The 18,606-nt window shown below is 40.3% G+C and overlaps 1 protein-coding gene across 3 annotated transcripts in view; it reads left to right on the top strand.

The window, feature by feature from the left end:
* GLI3 (GLI family zinc finger 3) overlaps positions 1-18,606 on the top strand; it is a 257,580-nt gene that overhangs the window by 201,466 nt on the left and 37,508 nt on the right. For 2 of the 3 annotated variants that reach the window (XM_030551397.1, XM_030551399.1), the window contains 3 exons: positions 7,311-7,527; positions 9,079-9,195; positions 10,727-10,867. In XM_030551397.1, coding sequence (XP_030407257.1) covers positions 7,311-7,527; positions 9,079-9,195; positions 10,727-10,867 — 475 coding nt within the window. The remainder of the gene's footprint in view (positions 1-7,310; positions 7,528-9,078; positions 9,196-10,726; positions 10,868-18,606) is intronic. The other variant, XM_030551398.1, reaches the window with a different exon arrangement.

Raw genomic sequence — 18,606 nt, 5'->3', positions numbered from 1 at the left:
CTGTGGGCAGTCAAAGTAAATACTGTCTCGCGATCTGCCAGCAGATTATCCTGTTGGGCCACAAGTTGCCCACCATTGGTCTATAGGGAACCCAAATTACAGCATGTATACTCTACGGAGGTAATCTGTGATATTAGCATTTGAATGCACAAGTTGTGGCTGAATATTCAAGATCCACTAAAATACCTTCAATTTCCAAGTACTCTAATTTAACCAGCCATTAGAGGCATTCCCCATTTAATAGCAGTAATGGGTCAGTTAACATTTAGTAAAACTTCATTGAGGCCTATTGCATGAGCAATATCCATGCTTCTTCATCACTATCTGATCAGATTCTACTCTAGATTTGGTTTCTGTTCACAAGGTTTCTATTCACAAGGTGTAATAAAGTACACAGTATCAACATAGATATAAAAGGTTAAGTCACAGCCTGAGTCATTGGGGACGAGAAGGACTCTGCCCCGGAGACAGCTCACTGAGCCATTCTATCTGAGACAGCCAGATTGTCTTAGAGGGCACTGGGAAAGTACATGGCCTTGATTACAATGTCTCTGAATGACTGTGAGCTCCTCTACATGCTGTCTTCAGTCTGCTGGCTGAAAAACTAGGCCATAGCCCCATCACTGCCCATCCACACTAGGGTGTATAGTGACATGGCTGGTATTAGGTCCTTAGGCAAGGGAGAACCTGGACCTGGGATTGTGGTTGTCCACTGAGCAGGAGTGAGAGCTCTTGGCGCCCTCTCATCTCTTGCACAGTCCCATAGAACCAGCCACAATCTTGCCTCTGTAATATATTCTTGGGATTTGTTTTTTAAAAGTTCCCTGTTGCTCCCGGCCTATGTGCACTAGGGTTATGCAGCTAGATGTAGTCAGTATTTGCACAATGGTTTGCATGTGGAAAGTGCTATGTAAGTGTAATACTCTTGTTATTACTATTCCTATTACTATTATTATCAAGGAGGACTTTTAGTCAGTGCAGTGGTGCCCAAGCTTTTCCCATCTCATCCTCTCCCCCAAGACCAGTAATGGAATCTGTCCGCAACCCTGCTCCATTACTGCACAGTTGGCTCAGCAGTGGATCTTGGGCTGAAAGCGGAGCTGGGGGCTGAACTGGGGATGGGGGAGGAGGTGTTCGTAGAGGCAGAGCTGGCCTGGGGGTGGAGAGGGAATGAGAGCAGAGCTGGCCTGGGGCTGGAGCTATGTTGCGGGCAGAGCATGGCTGGGTGGCACTCCTCCCATCTCCCATTGAGGCTGGCTCATGCCCTGCTGCATGGCCCCCCAAACATTCCTCTGCACTTTGTAGGGGGGCATGCCCCACTGTTTGGGGACCACTGCATTAGTGCCTTGTGGATTATTACAGAAGGGAATGCTTTAAAAACACGCACAATATATTACATGATGCGGAATTACAACAGAGAGAGGACAAACCTTAGGAAAAAAACATCAGTCTTTAGGAGGTCAGACTAAGAGAAGACATTGCAAACACTAAGCATCCAGGAAGAATAGGATGATGAAAGGGGAGGTGGAGGACAACTCTAGTAATTGAGTGATTTTTTTTTTAGGCAGGGGAGTGAAGGGCTTCTGCATCAAAACGTGCTACACACAGCCTTCAGTGAGAGAGTTCCTTGAGAACAAAAGCAGCATAATGAAAAAGTATGAGCTTGATGTGAGGTCTTTCAACCATGCAAACATTTTGTCTTGGCCCCTGGTAGGGACAGATGAGATGAACCAGATGATTTAGAGGGTGTTGTTTTGAAAGGGCAACAGGAAAAAAGTCAATAGCCTTGCCTTGATCCCCTGCAATAAGAGAAAGCAATGAGAGGCAGGATTTCTGGACTTGTTAAACTTGCGACATGCTAATTAAGATTCAGGAAATCCATTCCAGATTCTCATTCAGCGTTAGCAATTTTGTGTATCTAGATTTTTTTTTACTTCACCATCAACTGTATTGTTCAGTAGTCTAAGTGATTTCTCAAAGGCAGCAAAGAGCTGCTGCTCTCTGTTCTCTAAGATCCCTCTCATCCTTTCTGCTTTCATCCCACCCTTTTCCAAATCATAAAGATCAACCAAACCCTCCTGATGACAGCATCTTATGTAAAGATGACCTTGAGCCCAGCCAGTTCATCTTGTCTATAAAGTGGTCTTCAGAAACAGTTGGAGAGAATTGTTCTGAGGCAGGAGTCTGAGCTAGTTAGGATGTCAACTTCATGGCTCTACAGAGGTTGCCATTTTGAGTAGTTCCACTGAGATCTACTAACTAATTGATAACCTTTCTTCCTAAGCTGTCTCACTAACTACTGGTTGTTTCAGTCTGAGATGCCTGAATTTTGGAGACTGAGGGAGTGGAATCACTGGCAGAGAAACAGCTGATGCAAGTGCACAGAGGTCCACTCAGCTTAGACTAGGGTTTCTGAACCCAAGGGTTACGACCCAAACGAGGGTTACCAGAATGCGCAAAAGGGTCACAGGGCAGCTGGGCTCAGTTCTTCTCTCTGGGTGTTGCAGGTTGGTGCACATGGTTGCAGTGCTGCTCAGGTTTGGCCCAGTTTCCCGGCCATCCTGTTGATAGGAGGCTGGCCAGGCCAAATCTGAGTAGTGTTTTGACCCCATGTCCCTGGGGGGTGACTCCATGCAACACCACTCCCACAGATTTGTTCCAGCCAGCCCCCCTCAGAGGAGCTGGGGCAAACCCAAGCAGCACTGCAACTCTGGAGATTGTGATGCCCTGAGCGGGAAGCCAAGCCCATGTTGATTTAAACAATTGAGAGCACCTTTGGTCTGCATGTTAACTAGATTATATCTGTCATACTAGAAGCCTCCCTCAGAACCTAAGCCACTGTTAAAACATCATGGACTGGGATAGGAGCCAGGAGAGAATAGTTGGTATCACGTACTCTTATAAGTACCACCTCTTGATGTATCCCCACCTCACAGCCTGGCAACACCACATCTTCCATACTTCCTTTCCTGTCCCCTCCAGCTCCTCTCCCATTTATCCTTCCCCAGAGCTGTGTGATTCCAGCTTTCTCACGCCATCCATGCATCTCCAGCCCCTTCTGTCCCAACCCCTTCCCACAACCCTCCACTTTACCCTCTGCCCCTCATGGACTGTCTGTCTGGGCTGTTTGCTTTTGGTGCCTTCAGATTTCAGCCCCTTCCCCCAGACTCTTCAGTCCTTATATCATTCCTCTAGCCTCACACTGAATCCCTACACCCGTCTGCCCACCAGTTCCTTCCCAGAACTCCCAACTCCTTCCTCACCAAGCCCCCGGCCTCCCTTATCTCCACACTTCATCTCCCGGCCTCTAAATTGCCCCCCCCCCAACCTCTTACCCAGGGGCTGTGTGTTTGTATGTGTGTGTGTTTTTTGGGGGTGTCTAGGCTCAAAATCTCTCCCCCTCCCCAGTTGTTCATATGTGGCTGGAGAGTCTGGAATTTTAGCTCTGATACCCCCACTCTCCTGCTGGACCCTTATGCGGAGGGGCAAATATGTGAGTAGAAGACTTTAGTGTTTTGTAGTCTCGTAGCTTATGTGAAACAGTTTAATACTGAATGAAATGTTATGAAGTCCTGAACAGTTGAATCGCCATGTTTGATGTGTATAATTCAAATTTCAGGGAGAAAGTCCACACTAAAAACCTGCACTGGGGCCCATCTTTGTGTTCTTCTGCCACTGGGTGGAATATATGTTGTCAGGCAGCATATGAAAATCATGATATCTTATTCTCAGTTCTTGCAGTAGGGTCCTGTATAAAAGGGAGAAAGTACAGAGACAAGGATTCTTCCTCTTTCCAGCCTCACTCCCCTGCTGAGTTTTTTTTTTTTAGAGCTTCTTATGATATTGCTCCCTTCCAATGTACACCACGTGCTACGAAGATGGAAAAAGAGTCTGTTTTGTCTGCCATTCTGCTAGTTGGCTGTCCAACTTGCAATCTGGCAAACAACTTTGAAATGCCAAGTTTAAGTATATTTCTATGAAAGAGTTAAGTCAACAAGTCATGTCCTCTATTTGAGGAAAGTGGGTGAATACAGACGGCCTTATGGGACAACATGGTGGCCATTGTAAGTCATTTGCATTATTCATGTTGGATATTTTACAGTCACATGGATATGTGTGGGTTAGTCAAAGCAGATGCGAAGAAAGAGAACATCTCTGTAGGCTAGGGTTTATCATTTTCATTCATCCTACTGATGGGTGGCAGCTAGGGCCATCTTTGAATTGTACTTGGGAGAAAAAAGCATACAACACATCTACTGTTTCCTTTTTAAAGTGCCCATTTCCCTAATGAAATGAAAAGTGTCTGATGAAAAGTGCTATATAAGAGCTAGGTGGCATTATTTTTAATATTATTATATTGGGGAACATCAATATAAAATGCAGTAGCACAGTCTGACTGCATTCAACAAACCATTGGGAGTCTTTCCAAATTTGGAGCGGTGTCCATTAGTTTAAAAGTCATCTTAAAGTTGGAAGTAAGATACAATGTTTATGTTGTTTTCATTTATGTGAAATGAGGAGTGGAACGTGGTAATGGTTGGCTAAAAGAAGGCTGTACTTAGGTGTGTGATCCTCTCTTTGGAGGGATTAAGTAGAGAATATTACAAATGTTATTTGCTGAGCTCCAATAACTATAAGTGAACAAGTTGCTCAGGAGCAGTGAGTGCAAGTAGGGCTCTCTAGTGGTGGTCTTGCAGTTTCTTTACTATCCCACAAAGATCCATATCCAAAGGGCCGACCTTGACATTCTACTGACAGTGTCTCAGGGTACTGATATCACAACAGCCATACTACCTTATCAAAGGAATCCCTGTTTGGATTGCAGGCTGTCCAAAAGAACTGCACCATTTCTTTTAGGGCTAAATTTCACTCTAGGTCAGAGGTGACCATGTGTCAAAGGCAGGAACATATTCATTTTTGAGAACAGATTTTAGCCATTAATATATTGTGGATTAAAACTAAGAATACTTTTTTTAGCATGTAGGATGTATAGTGACCAAAGTTTTCAAATCTGGGTGCCTAAAGTTAGGTTCCTAAATTTATATTTAAACACCGAAGTGGCTGGATTTCCAAGCGGGCTGAGCACCTGCAGCTCCCATTGAAGTTAATTTTTATTTAAACTGGTGCAGGTGAGAAGAGGATCAAGCCATTTGTGTCCGTACATGTTAAGTAAATATTATTATTTATTCCCAGAACACACAAGCAATAAAATACCAAGCACTTATTTCAAATTATTTGAGTATTGCATTTGTTGACCCAGAAGAACTGGGTAACATCCTTGGTACTGTATACCTAATTTTTGGACTAAGTATGACTTTGGACCTCCACCTGATTAATCTGTAGTATCTATAGAAACATAAATGCATAGTAGGGATACACAACTGCTGTTTCAGACTGGTGTGTGACATTGTAATTGTATGTTATTTTTAATGAACAGAACAGTGTAGTTACACTTAGTAATGTGTGTTCACTAAAAGGGAAAAGGGATGTTAAATCATCGTGTTCTTTGATGAATGGCTTGTACACTGAAGAATAAATTGAACAAACTGGCATAGAGCTCAGTGAACATGAAATCAGCTATTAGAAGAAAGCTTGTGAACAAATTCTGAGCCTGATATGCATCTTTTGATTAATGTCCTATCAATCATCCATAGTGGCTACCTTAACTAAGTCGTGCTGTAATCGTTCATGGTTGCTTACAGGACCACTGGCAAGGACTATAGACCTGCAATAACTGAATATTATTACTGATTTTTCCCTAACTCTTGCTGTGAACAATTACTGTTTTCACTACGTTCCTGCCTCCCTTTATTAAAATAATACAATGCAGAATGAAAAGAGAGTTCCTCAAAGAGTGGTAAAATTCTCCCAGGGTATTCGCAGTGATATTCTGTCCTAAATGGGCAAACTATTGTAATGGAGAGTTCTCACCAGGAATAATAGTAATGTAATCACATTGAAGCCGTCTCTTTATGGATTGTAGTCAAACAGACAAAATGTATAGTCAGATTAATGAACACAGACCATCTGTAGAATTATTACTTAAAATGGTTGAAATGATTTGAATTATTTTTTATCTCAATGTTTTCAGTTAATGTGCTTAACAGTAACAGTAATTAAGACTCCAGACTTTAAATTTGCATTAAATCCACCTCTGACATTACAAGAAACCTTGATTCTTGCAAGTTTTTTTTTTACACACGCGCATGCCCAAATGTTTTTAATTTGCCAGACTCTTTTAATTGATTCTTTTTAAGAGAAAAAAAAATTAAAAATACATTTTTGGTGAATTTGCTTTTTTGTTTTGTTTTGTTTGGCCAGTGTAATTGTAAGCTATTGGCAAATGCTTGCAAGAATATCCTATGGCCTTGTCAGAGGATTTAGCTCCAAACAATTCATTTCTAAAGCATGGCACCAAAAAATGATTTGGCACTACCTACTAGTAGAGAGGTCTTTAGACCACAGTGTAATTTCCTCAGAACTCACTGTAGTCTGGGAAATACAACGGGGTAATGAAGTGATGACAGGTATTAGCATGCATAATGGGCTTTAATAGACATTTAGTGTTGTTTAACTAGAAGAGGGAGAAGTGCTTTCCCATTGGAATATTTCTACATTGAAACACATGGATCACCAATTTCAGAGGGGAAAGGTTAATCCATCAGTTTCTGTAACCAAACGGCACTGATGGAAATTCTTTAGGTGACGTTCTGGATGAATTGAGCTTTCCATCTTTCTAAACAAATGAATGATATGACAAGCATGTTGTTCAAAACACATTTAACCAATTGATTTTCTCTCCTCTTGTAATAAGATCTGGAGACATATGCACGAGCATAGCATGAGCCAAGACTAAAGGAATTGCTTCATACACAAGAACATACAGCACCACTTATCAATAAAAGTACTAGAAAACATGTAATCACCCATTCTTTTGCTTTATATAAAGTTTGTTACTGTAATAAATAGCTGTTATTGAACTGCTTGCCTCTTATTTCAGATTTCCTGATTTTTATTTCAGGCACTTTCTGTGTATTGTTGTAAATGGGAGTCTTTTTAATGGAAAGGTAGAAACATTATACTTTGCTATAATATCGTTTTTGCTCTCAGTAATCAATTTAACTCAGCTCTGGATTTAGTAGCAATGTTTGTCATTTGTTGAGATTGGGAGGGAGGGAGAAGAGAATGAGAGGGAAAGGGATAGCTTTTTGCCTATGCTAATTTAATCGCTGGAAATGTAAACTACCTGTACAACTCAACACAACAATGGTCCTCATCTCTTTTTTTGTTTGTTTTTCTCCTAAATTCAGTCCTGCTCTGAGTTTCACTTACCCTCCCACACCGGTATCCCTCCAGCAAATGCATCAGCAAATTATAAGTCGTCAGCAAACCCTAGGTTCGGCCTTTGGACACAGCCCTCCACTCATCCATCCTGCCCCAACTTTTCCTACCCAGAGACCTATCCCAGGCATCCCTAGTGTCCTGAACCCTGTCCAGGTCAGCTCTGGTCCTTCCGAGTCCACGCAGGTGAGAGCAAACAAAAGAAACCTTTGCACCTTGTTAATGTAAAAAATAAAACAAATCACATTGTCATGTTAGCAATTAATCACTACAGTCACTGAGAACCTTGGATAACAACTTTCTTGCGGCTATGGCATTTGCAATCCTTTATTATAAATCAGAGGAGTGTATCTGTGATTTCTGATTGGTAGAATGCTTTCTGTCCCTTATAAATATTTCAGTGACTCCTCGTTCCCAGCTGCCTCTCCTGAATCAGACAACATAATCCAGGTGGGGAATGGGGGAGGAGGGAAATCATGTAGGAAGCCACAGCACTTTAAAGATAGGAACTGCTCATTCCCAAATCAGGCTAAATATAATGACTATACAGATGTAGGGTGACAGTCTATTCTGCTGCACAGTATAAATCCAGAGAAACTCCACTGATTACTTAAGGTTTTTGCTGATTAGTGCAGAATTTGATTCACTGGACCTGGATTCATCGTTGTAATTGCACTGACACATAACTGGAGTAATGCAGTAGTGAATCAGGCTGATGTTTTGGATTCATTATGGTTTATGTTGTTGTTATTAATCATTATTTGTTTTTAGCATGGCCTAGGATTGGTTCCTTATTGTTTTGGATGCTGCAAAACTTGAAGCTAAATCCTGCAAGTGGATCTACCTGGACAAATCCCTGCAGTGCTCCCGTTGATTTTAATGGGGCTCCAGGCAGGTTCAGAGATGCACCCAGCAGATCCGCTTGCAGGTCCTAGTATTCTGAACAGCCAGGGCCAGCCTTACGGGTGGGCAACATGAGCAACTTCCCAGGGCACCGTGGTCAGAGAGGTGCCGTGGTCAAGGGGCAGGAGGGCCTGGGATATGAGGCTGCGGAAGGGAGCTTGTGGCAATGGGAGGGATGCAGTGGGGGCCAGGGGCCATTTTCCCTAAGGCCGGCCCTGAGAAGAGCCTGAGATACAAGATGTGAAATCCTGGCCCCACAAATATCAGTGGAAGTTTTGCTGTTGACTACAGTGGAGCCAGGAGTTTCTCCCAAGATTTTTTGGCCTATGGTTTTCTATTAGCTCTCAGATCTTCTCCTTATTCCTCCGCTATAATTATCAGAAAAATGTTGAGATTCTATCTATAGATGTAAAATAAAATATAAAGCCTTTCTTATAAGTAAAACTTTCATTCTTCTCATGTTGATTGCAGCTAATGTACAGTGATCTCACATTTCAAAATGGTAATCGCCTTTTGAAGTCCTAATTGTGTGGAATATTGACTCCTTATTACCTTTCCCCATCCTCACAAAAGCAGCAAAGGTTTATAATAATGAATTAATTACACAGAGTATATTCACTTATATTTTTTCCTTCTCCATTACAAGTTTGAATGATGCAGCTATTCTGCAAGTTAATGCTATGTAATTGAATACAGTATAATGGTATAGCCAATATAATTAACAATCTTGCATCTCCACATAAAGTCGCTTAGCAGATGCTGCATATTTCTATTTGGAGCTCTGTGTATTTATCGCAGTCTAATTTTGTCTTTTTGGGGGAACAATACCTGCAGCAGAATAAACCCACAAGTGAATCTGCAGTGAGCAGCACCGGGGATCCAATGCACAACAAGCGTTCCAAGATAAAACCAGATGAGGACCTCCCTAGTCCAGGTGCAGGAAACATGCAGGTACAGCATGCAGGTTTCATTAATCAGATTTTCATCTCACTGCCAGAGAGAAGGCACATCTTATCTGTAGCACATTTTAAGGCTTTCCACCCCTTTGTAGCACTTGGCCTAGCATACATGGATGTGCACACACACACTGTGTCAGTCCATAATACCAAGGGATCATTACAGAATCAAATGTAAACAATTATGACTTGGTTTGTGTTATATTTTTTGCTGGGAGATGGGGTGGGGTGAGATTTGCATCTGTGTGTGTCTTTAGAGGAGTTTTCAATCCTCTCTTTGCTGTGGTGTATTTGGTGATAAAAGATGAACCTGAGGCACTTAAGCCCTGCTTTAGCAGAGTATTTAAACATGTACTTAAAGTTACGCACATGCTTAAATCTCATGGACTTCGCATGTGCTTAAGTGCTTTGCAGATTCAGGGTTTCAGCATATGATTCTGATCTCATTTGCAATGCTTTTTTACCAGCATAACTCACTGACTTCGGTGGAGTTACTTCTGATTTGCACCAAGTAGGTGAGATCAGAATCAGGTCCTCGGTCTTTTCACTGAATCCATAAAACCAAAACCAAAGCCCATCTAAATCCTACATGGGGGTTTGAAGTGGAAAATAGCATGTCTTCATAATCTGAAACAAATGTTTAGAAAGACTCCTGACATCTGACTCTTAGCCTGAGCAAATAGCAAGCTGGGGAGAATGAGGCTTTGCTATGAACTGAAGCTATACATTAAAAAACAACCACCCACCATACACATACACACGTTGTGGGGAAAAAACAAATGAATCCAATCCTGAAAATGATCAGTCTAATTTTGGAAGAAGTTTCACATTCCGAACCTGGGATGGGATTCAGAATTGAAGTACATTTTAGATTGCTGATGATCTCGCTTGCAAGCACAGCCATAGTATTTGATCCCAATTCTGATCCCCTTACTCATACTGCATAATATCTCACTCAGTAATAATCCCATTGAAACAATTGGGATGACCCATATCATTAATCCAAGGATTAGAAGCAGGCCCTTTATTATTTTATTTTAATTTATTTCATTGTGACTCCCAGTTATTTTTTTAAAGGAGTTTTGAGCCTTCCCCTCCCTTCTTCCCCTCACCCTCTTCCACCTCTAATTGGTATCGAATGCCAGCAGGTTTGAATAATTTGGGACATGATCTGCCTTTTCTCCTCCTCTTCTATCAGTTCATGTAAGAAGGCACCATGTGAGGAGGTTCCTGCAGAAATGATCTGCACTGGATACTTCTGGAAAATATATTGTTAAAAAAGGGAGCCAGCTCTTAGAGAAATAGCCTATCACCAATGTCTTGTTTACAAGGCCCACTCGGGGCTTTTGTGTTTTATCTAAATGTGGGTAATGAGCTGAATCAAGAGTAAATTAATCCAAACTGGGCTTTTCATACTGTACCTTTCCTTTAATGTTGAAGTAATTCATCTTTCTGTCCCCTCTTTATCAGAGTTTCTTCTTGCCTCTCTTCACACGTGGATTGTTTTTTGTTATTTTTTTCCCCAGGAACAGCCAGAAGGAATGACCCTTGTAAAGGAGGAAGGGGACAAAGATGAAAGCAAGCAGGAGCCCGAAGTGGTCTATGAGACGAACTGCCATTGGGAAGGCTGTTCACGAGAGTTTGACACGCAGGAACAGCTAGTGCATGTAAGTTAATGGTATTCAGGAACTGGGTTTTAAAACTATGTGACCTTTTTCATGGGGGTCAGGTTCTCTGACCCTGTGCTGAGTCAAGTTTCTTAGCTAACAGCGTTGCAAACTGGAGAAGGGTTTATGAGTTTCTGAGAATAAAGAAAACTGTGAGCCAGAGTGCTTGACCTGTTCAGTCAGCTAAAGCTTAGTGTAAAATTCAATAAAGTCTTCAATAGAGAGTGTAATGGCTCTGATCCTGTAAGCTAGCAAACACTATTTTGAGTTAGAGACTTTGATAGTTATTGAGTAATAGTAAGCTGGACATGAATTATTATTAACCTTTACCCGAGTTTGGTTTTTTTTCCTAAAGGGATTATAACAATAGAAAGAGGAGAAGGGGAAATTCTTCCTTCCCCCTGAGGATTTACAGTTTATTTTATGTATCAATTTACTGTTGTATGTGCACTGAGGTGGATTACTTGGCTGGATATGTATAAACTGGGTTACTGCCATCCCTTGAATTAAGGCAAATCTTGTAGCCTTATTCATTCCAGTTCAAAGGTTAGTCACACACGCACACACCCAACCAACACAATTTTGTTTGCATTGTTTACTACTGTGTCGCACACTTGGCTAAAAATTGTAGCATCAAACTTAAGAATCTCTCTTAGCAAACACTCTCTTCCCCTATTTGTAGCCCACGGCAACTCTATTGACTGTACCTCTGTTAAATAATGAAATAGCCAAATAGTAGAACTATTTTAATGATGAACTTTTAAAAAACAATCTCCTGGGCCCTGACTGGGGATTGAGATGCAGACCAACGTTACCAGATGAAGAGAACAGAGCATCAAAACCGTGCTGTTTCATGAAAAAGTACCATATACAGTGCTGTATATTATGAATAATTTGTTCTTTTATCGGGCCTATAGTATTAAATAAGCCTGTTGATAAATGTACATTTTTCCAGGCTTTTTAATACATTCTAGTGCACCATAGGCCAAACTGTCCGCTGGTGCAAATCGATAGATTGGTGTCAATGGAACTATACCCATCTACACTGGCTGAAGATATCGCCCAATACGACTAAGGCTGCGTTAGCAATTTTCCATCAAGACATATTTACTAGTAACAAATTTGTGATGCAGAAATTATTGCTGAATCACAGATTAGAATATGGCAAGTAGTTCAAAATAAAATTTATTTCAGTGACGTTATATTTCCACATTTTTACACAAGTGTAGTGGGATTTTTTTTTTGAGACCATGTGAATTATTCTTGAGCAGAGGTGTAATTTTTTTTTAATGAAGAGCAACTGTTTTAGCAGAAGCCACAAAGACTTTGAGTTTAGACAATTAGGCCCCAATCCTGCAATTGATTGTGTGCAGACAGACTGTTGCAGTTACTAAAACACCCCCTTGAGTTCAATACGGTTCTGTATGGCCGCAGCAAACTACATATATGCTGATGATTGCAAGATTGGAGTATTAGGATGCCTGAAAAACATTTCTGAATATTCAGAAATGATCCAATGTTGATGATGAATCATTTCCACCAGAATGTTAGAACTAAAAGAGAAAGGCAGATTAAAAATGCCTTTAGTAGTGAAAAGAGAGGAAAGTTGAAATTTTAAAATTATAGACTTACAATCTAATTGAACTCTCTTGTGCATGTCATATAGCTAACATGTTATAGTTTTAAATGGCACTGCAATGTGAGATTTTAAGAGTGGATATTGTTACTGATCTGATTTGTAGAGGGACCCATTACATTGGTAAGAGCCAGCAGCAAGAATTACATGGAAATAGAATGTCTCTTATGTTTGAAAGCGATGCTAGTATTTGATATGGGACCTCACAGCATTACAAAGAAAAAAATTCTCTGTGGCAGGGATTGTGTCTTCAAATGTGTCTGGACATGTTTAGTACAACAAGGTCACAATTCTGATTCGGGTCTCTCAACACAAATGAAATAATAAGAGCAATAATAATAAATAATAATTATAACTGCCACTTCAAAGCAGTACAAATCAAACTACCAGAGTCAGCATGATCCAGTGTATAGAACACTGACCTGGGAGCCTATTCCCACCTCTGATATTGATCTGCTATCAGATTTTCAAAGGTTTTTAGGCACCTAATAGCTAAGAAAATCTGGCCCTTCGGCTCCCTGAGCCTCTGTGTCCCACTTTTGTCTCTCGTAGATTGTGAGCTCTTTGGAATAGAGACTGTCTCTTACTATGTGTACAGACAGCACGTAGCACAATGGGACCTAGCTCTCTGTGGGGTCTATGCACTTCTTTAATGGATATAATAAATACTTACAACTGGGAATTTGGCCAACCGCATTTAATAAAAACAATATTAATGACAGGAGGAGATTTTCAAAGGTGCAAATTGCATTTATGTGCTTAATTCCCACTGAAGGAGTTAGATACCTAATTAGTATTTGGACTAGGGATGTGAAGTAATCGCCATTAACTCACACGATTAACTCAAAAAAATTAATCACGATTAATCACACTTTTAACAATAGAATACCAATTGAAATGTATTAAATATTTTTGGATGTTTTTCTACATTTTCGATATAGATTTCAGTTACAGCACAGAATATAAAGTGCATAGTGCTCACTTTATATTATTATTTTTGATTACAAATATATGAACTGTAAAAATGATTAACAAAAGAAATAGTATTTTTCAATTCATCTCATACAAGTACTGAAGTGCAATCTCTTTATTGTGAAAGTATAACTTACAAATGCAGATTTTTTTTGGTTACATAACTGCACTCAAAACCAAAACAGTGTAAAACTTTAGAGCCTACAAGTCCACTCATTCCTATTTCTTATTCTGCCACTCACTAAGACAAACACATTTGTTTACATTAACGAGAGAGAGTGCTGCCTGCTTCTTATTTACAATGTCACCTGAAAGTGAGAACAGTTGCTTGCATGGCACTTTTGTAGCCAGCGTTGCAAGGTATTTACATGCCAGATATGCTAAACATTCGTATGCCCCTTCATGCATTGGCCATCATTCCAGAGGACATGCTTCCATGCTGATGATGCTCGTTAAAAAAATAATGTGTCAATTAAATTTGTGACTGTACTCCTTGGGGGGGGGAGAATTGTATGTCTCCTGCTCTGTTTTACCCACATTCTGCATATATTTCATGTCATAGCAGTCTAGGCTGATGACCCAGCACATGTTTGTTTTAAGAACACTTTCACAGCAGATTTGACAAAACGCAAAGAAGGTACTGATGTGAGAGTTCTAAAAATAGCCACAGCACTCGACCTAAGTTTTAAGAATCTGAAGTGCCTTCCAAAATTTGAGAGGGATGAGGCGTGGAGCATGCTTTCAGAAGCCTTAGATGCGAAAACTACAGAACCCACACCACCAAAAAAGAAAATCAACCTTCTGCTGATGACATCTGATTCAGATGATAAAAATGAACGTGCGTCAGTCCGCTCTGCTTTGGATCATTATTGAGCAGAACCCCTCATCAGCATGGAAGCATGTTCTCTGGAATGTGGTTGAAGCTTGAAGGGACATATGAATCTGTAGCGCATCTGGCATGTAAATATCTTTCAACACCAGCTACAATAGTGCCATGAGAATGCCTGTTCTCACTTTCAGGTGACATTATAAACAAGAAGCAAGCAGGATTATCTCCTGCAAATTGTAACCAACCTTGTTTGTCTGAGTGATTGGCTGACCAAGAAGTAGGACTGAGTGGACTTGTAGGCTCTAAAATTTTGCATTGTTTTATTTTTGAATGCAGGTTTTTTGTACATAATTCTACATTTGTCAGTTCAACTTTCATGATAAAGAAATTGCACTACTGTACTTGTATGAGGTGAAATGAAAAATATTTTTTTGTTTTTTACAGTGCAAATATTTGTAATAAAAATAAATATAAAGTGAGCACTGTACACTTTGTAATCTGTGTTGTAATTGAATTTAATATATTTGAAAATGTAGTAAACATCCAAAAATATTTAAAATAAATGACAGGTTTCAGAGTGGTAGCCCTGTCAGTCTGTATCAACAACATCTGATCAAGTGGGTTTTAGCCCATGAAAGCTTATGCCCAAATAAATTTGTTAGGCTTTAAAGTGCCACAAGGACTCCTCATTTTTTTTTAAATGGTATTCTGTTGCTCTTTAACAGCACATTAATCGTGATTATTTTTTTAATTGCTTGACAGCCCTAATTTGGACCTTTGACAATCTCCTTCTATGTCTTTACTTTTATATTGCTTTTGTTGAATACTGTTGGTCAAATGCAGATGTTCCCCCTCTGAGGTTCTGACCTTGTGTGCAGTGTGTGTGCCCATGCAAATTAGAGTGAGAGAAAATATGTGGTTGTCTACTGTGAGTATATTGATTCTTATTTAAAATTTATGTGGCGGTAGCAGCTGGAGGCCCAATCAGGATTGGGATTCCACTGTGATAGACGCTGTTGAGACCCATACAAAGAATGTCCTTTTATTGGCATGATGAGTTTGCAATGGCTGTGTGACTCATACATGAGTGAGTTATGCAGGTCTTCACAAACAAGTATAAATCAAACCTCTGTATTACACCATTCTACCATGTGCTCCATAAATTTAATGTATTTTACAGAAAGTAGAGAGCTTTAACATTTTTAAATTGGAACTGTTAACCTGCCACTGGGGCAGGACTGAATATTGGCCACTCTGCATCAGACCACTGTAGTTTTCGAGGAAACTCCATATTTAAGGAAAAGACAGAGATCTTCCTCTAGCAGGTTGTTTTGTTTTAAACTGCTGTGAGGTTTGCTATATTCAAATGAATTCCAGTGCAGTGGGATTAGTGGGCAGAGTGCAGGTGAAGTTGTGTAAGGGCAGGCTAAATGCAATTTATCGCATAGATGTTATCACTGCTTGTGGGGAGGTACATATGTATTTGTATTTATCTGTGTATATCTCCTGATTCTACTCTTCAGTGAAGTATCAGAGGGGTAGCCATGTTAGTCTGAATCTGTAAAAAGCAACAAAGAGTTCTGTGGCACCTTATAGACTAACAGATGTATTGGAGCATAAGCTTTTGTGAGTGAATACCCACTTTGTCAGATGCATGTAATGGAAGTTTCCAGAGGCAGGTATAAATATGCAGGCAAGAATCAGTCTAGAGATAATGAAGTTACTTCAGTCAGGGAGGATGAGGCCCTCTTCTAGCAGTTGAGGTGTGAACACAAAGGGAGGAGAAACTGCTTTTGTAATTGGCTAACCATTCACAGTCTTTGTTTAATCCTGAGCTGATGGTGTCAAATTTGCAAATAAACTGGAGTTCAGCAGTTTCTCTTTGGAGTCTGGTCCTGAAGTTTTTTTGCCGCAGGATGGCTACCTTTAAATCTGCTATTGTGTATCCAGGGAGATTGAAGTGTTCTCCAATAGGTTTTTGTATATTGCCATTCCTAATAAATGACTTGTGTCCATTTATCCTTTTACGGAGGGATTGTCCAGTTTGGCCAATGTACATAGCAGACACCATCAGCTCAGGGTTAAACAAAGACTCATCCTCCCTGATTGAACTAACCTCGTTATTTCTAGACTGATTCTTGCCTGCATATTTATACCTGCCTCTGGAAATTTCTACCACATGCATCTGACAAAGTGGGTATTCACCCACGAAAGCTTATGCTCCAATACGTATGGTAGACTATAAGGTGCCACAGAACTCTTTGTTGGTCTTTCAGTGAAGTAGTTCTATTGACCAGTGAATTTACTCTTGATTTACACTGGAGTATCAATAGGAGAATCAAGTAGTGTGTGTGCGCGTATGCATAGGCACACATACTATGTCTATAGAGATTTTAACAGGAAACTTCTCAACTTTAAGCACAGTAGAGCTGGTGCTCTGCTACAATATAGATTATATAACATACTCACAGACTATGTATGTGTGAATATGTATACACATCATATATATTACAGCACAATTAAATCTAAATCTTAGGCATACTAATCACTATTTGATACTGTTTTTCCTGCACTGCTTGTGTATCCTAATTTCCACCGCCATTAGTATGAATTGTGGGTACTCAAAAAAAGCAGGAGCGGGCTCCAAGAGATGGTGTTTTCTTACTGAATTTATGAACAGAACTTTACTTTCTATGAATTAATAAATAAAAATATACACAAAAGAGGTGTTGTGGACCCACCCCAGAGCATTTGACACTGTAACAATTTCAGTGGTTCATATTTTCAAGTGCTGTGTGCCACTTAGAACTCAGCATGGTTAAATTTTCATGATACTTACGCCAAGAGGCAAGGTGTTAAAGCATTCACATGCTGTGCTTTATTTATAGCACCTGTCCGTCCTTGCCCCCTCCCCCCAACAGTTAATAGAAAGATTCATGATTCTTCATGGTTGTCTATCTCCTGTCTGACAGTACCGACTGCCCTGCTGAAGCAAGTCACTATCTATAATTGATATCCTTCTATGGAATAGGGTGCCGGCTGCAATTGAAGGGTTTTGCTGAAAGCTCTTAAATCCTGACAAGTTCTGCCCTTGTTCTGGTTCAGTCGCTGAGCTACACTGCTGGAATTCCAGGGTTATTTGAACTTGGTGCAAAAGGGATGCATGTGTTTCACATTAGCAAATCACAAAGTTGGAGAGCAGTATTAGGGCCTGGGCTATGTTCGCCTGCCAGGTACACTGCACTCCTGAACAGCTTGCCTACTTCCATTACTGTTTGAACATGTGGGTTACATATTTTCTTCTGTACATCCTTCAAAAAAAAAACTTATTTATTTTAACACTTCAGTTTGCTGCTGGGGTCTTTATCATGCGGCTGTTTAATTAATTTCTCTGCCCAGCGAGATATTATAATTGGGCTTAGCTGAGCTCAAGTTTGTTTTAAATATTTGATAAATGTTCTCCAATGCCCAGAAGCTAATAAGATACTGTATATTTTTTTAATTCTTCTTTTTGTTGCAGTTTGTCTTACTCCCAACCCACCCCCTAGAAATCAGTGAGACGAAAAAGAACAAAATATTGCAAAGGGGTTAGACATTAAAGATTAAAAATTGTTGAAGAAAATTATCCTTAAAGGAAACGACTGAAGTTATTGTTTAAATATTAACACAATGGCAATCAGAAAAATGCAACACTCTTTCTCCTCCCTCCCCGCTTGCTGTGTAGTCTTGATGATAATTATTCTTTTATTTGAAAACACAAATAGTTATACTTGAAGAACTATAGACCTATTTTGGTTAGTGTTTTCCCCTTAATCGCACAGCAGTAAAATCCTCTTATGGTTCTTGTGTTTGATTATACGAGATCAAGAAGCCCTAAACTCAGACTGACAGCATACATTTTGCGTTTTAGTTTTTTGAATTCTTCCTGTGCATCGGCAGGGCTAGGCTGCTGGATTTACTCCCCCAAAGATGAACAGATACCATTGCCCTTGCACTCCACTGAATGCAAACCTGCTATTGTGACTAGCACTTGTGTGCAGGCAATGGGAAGGCTGCTTGCACATTATCCACGCCTCTTGGCATATACACAAGGGGCAGCCACAGTCTGGCCCTTAATATTTACAAAGGCCAATCTATGATATGCAAAATGGCCTGTACCCAGTAGGACTTGCTGGGTATTGGAGCCTTTCAGAAGAACCAACATGTGGCATTTCCTTCATTGACTTTCCTCTAGATTCTTCCTTTGAGGCAGAGGGTTGCACCTCGCTCTCACAAAAGAATCAGGGGGTTCAGCCCCCAAAG

Source organism: Gopherus evgoodei, chromosome 2 (assembly GCF_007399415.2).
Source record: "Gopherus evgoodei ecotype Sinaloan lineage chromosome 2, rGopEvg1_v1.p, whole genome shotgun sequence".
NCBI lineage: Eukaryota > Metazoa > Chordata > Testudines > Testudinidae > Gopherus > Gopherus evgoodei.
Note: the sequence above shows the minus strand (reverse complement) of the source record. Positions and strands in the feature narration are given on the sequence as shown.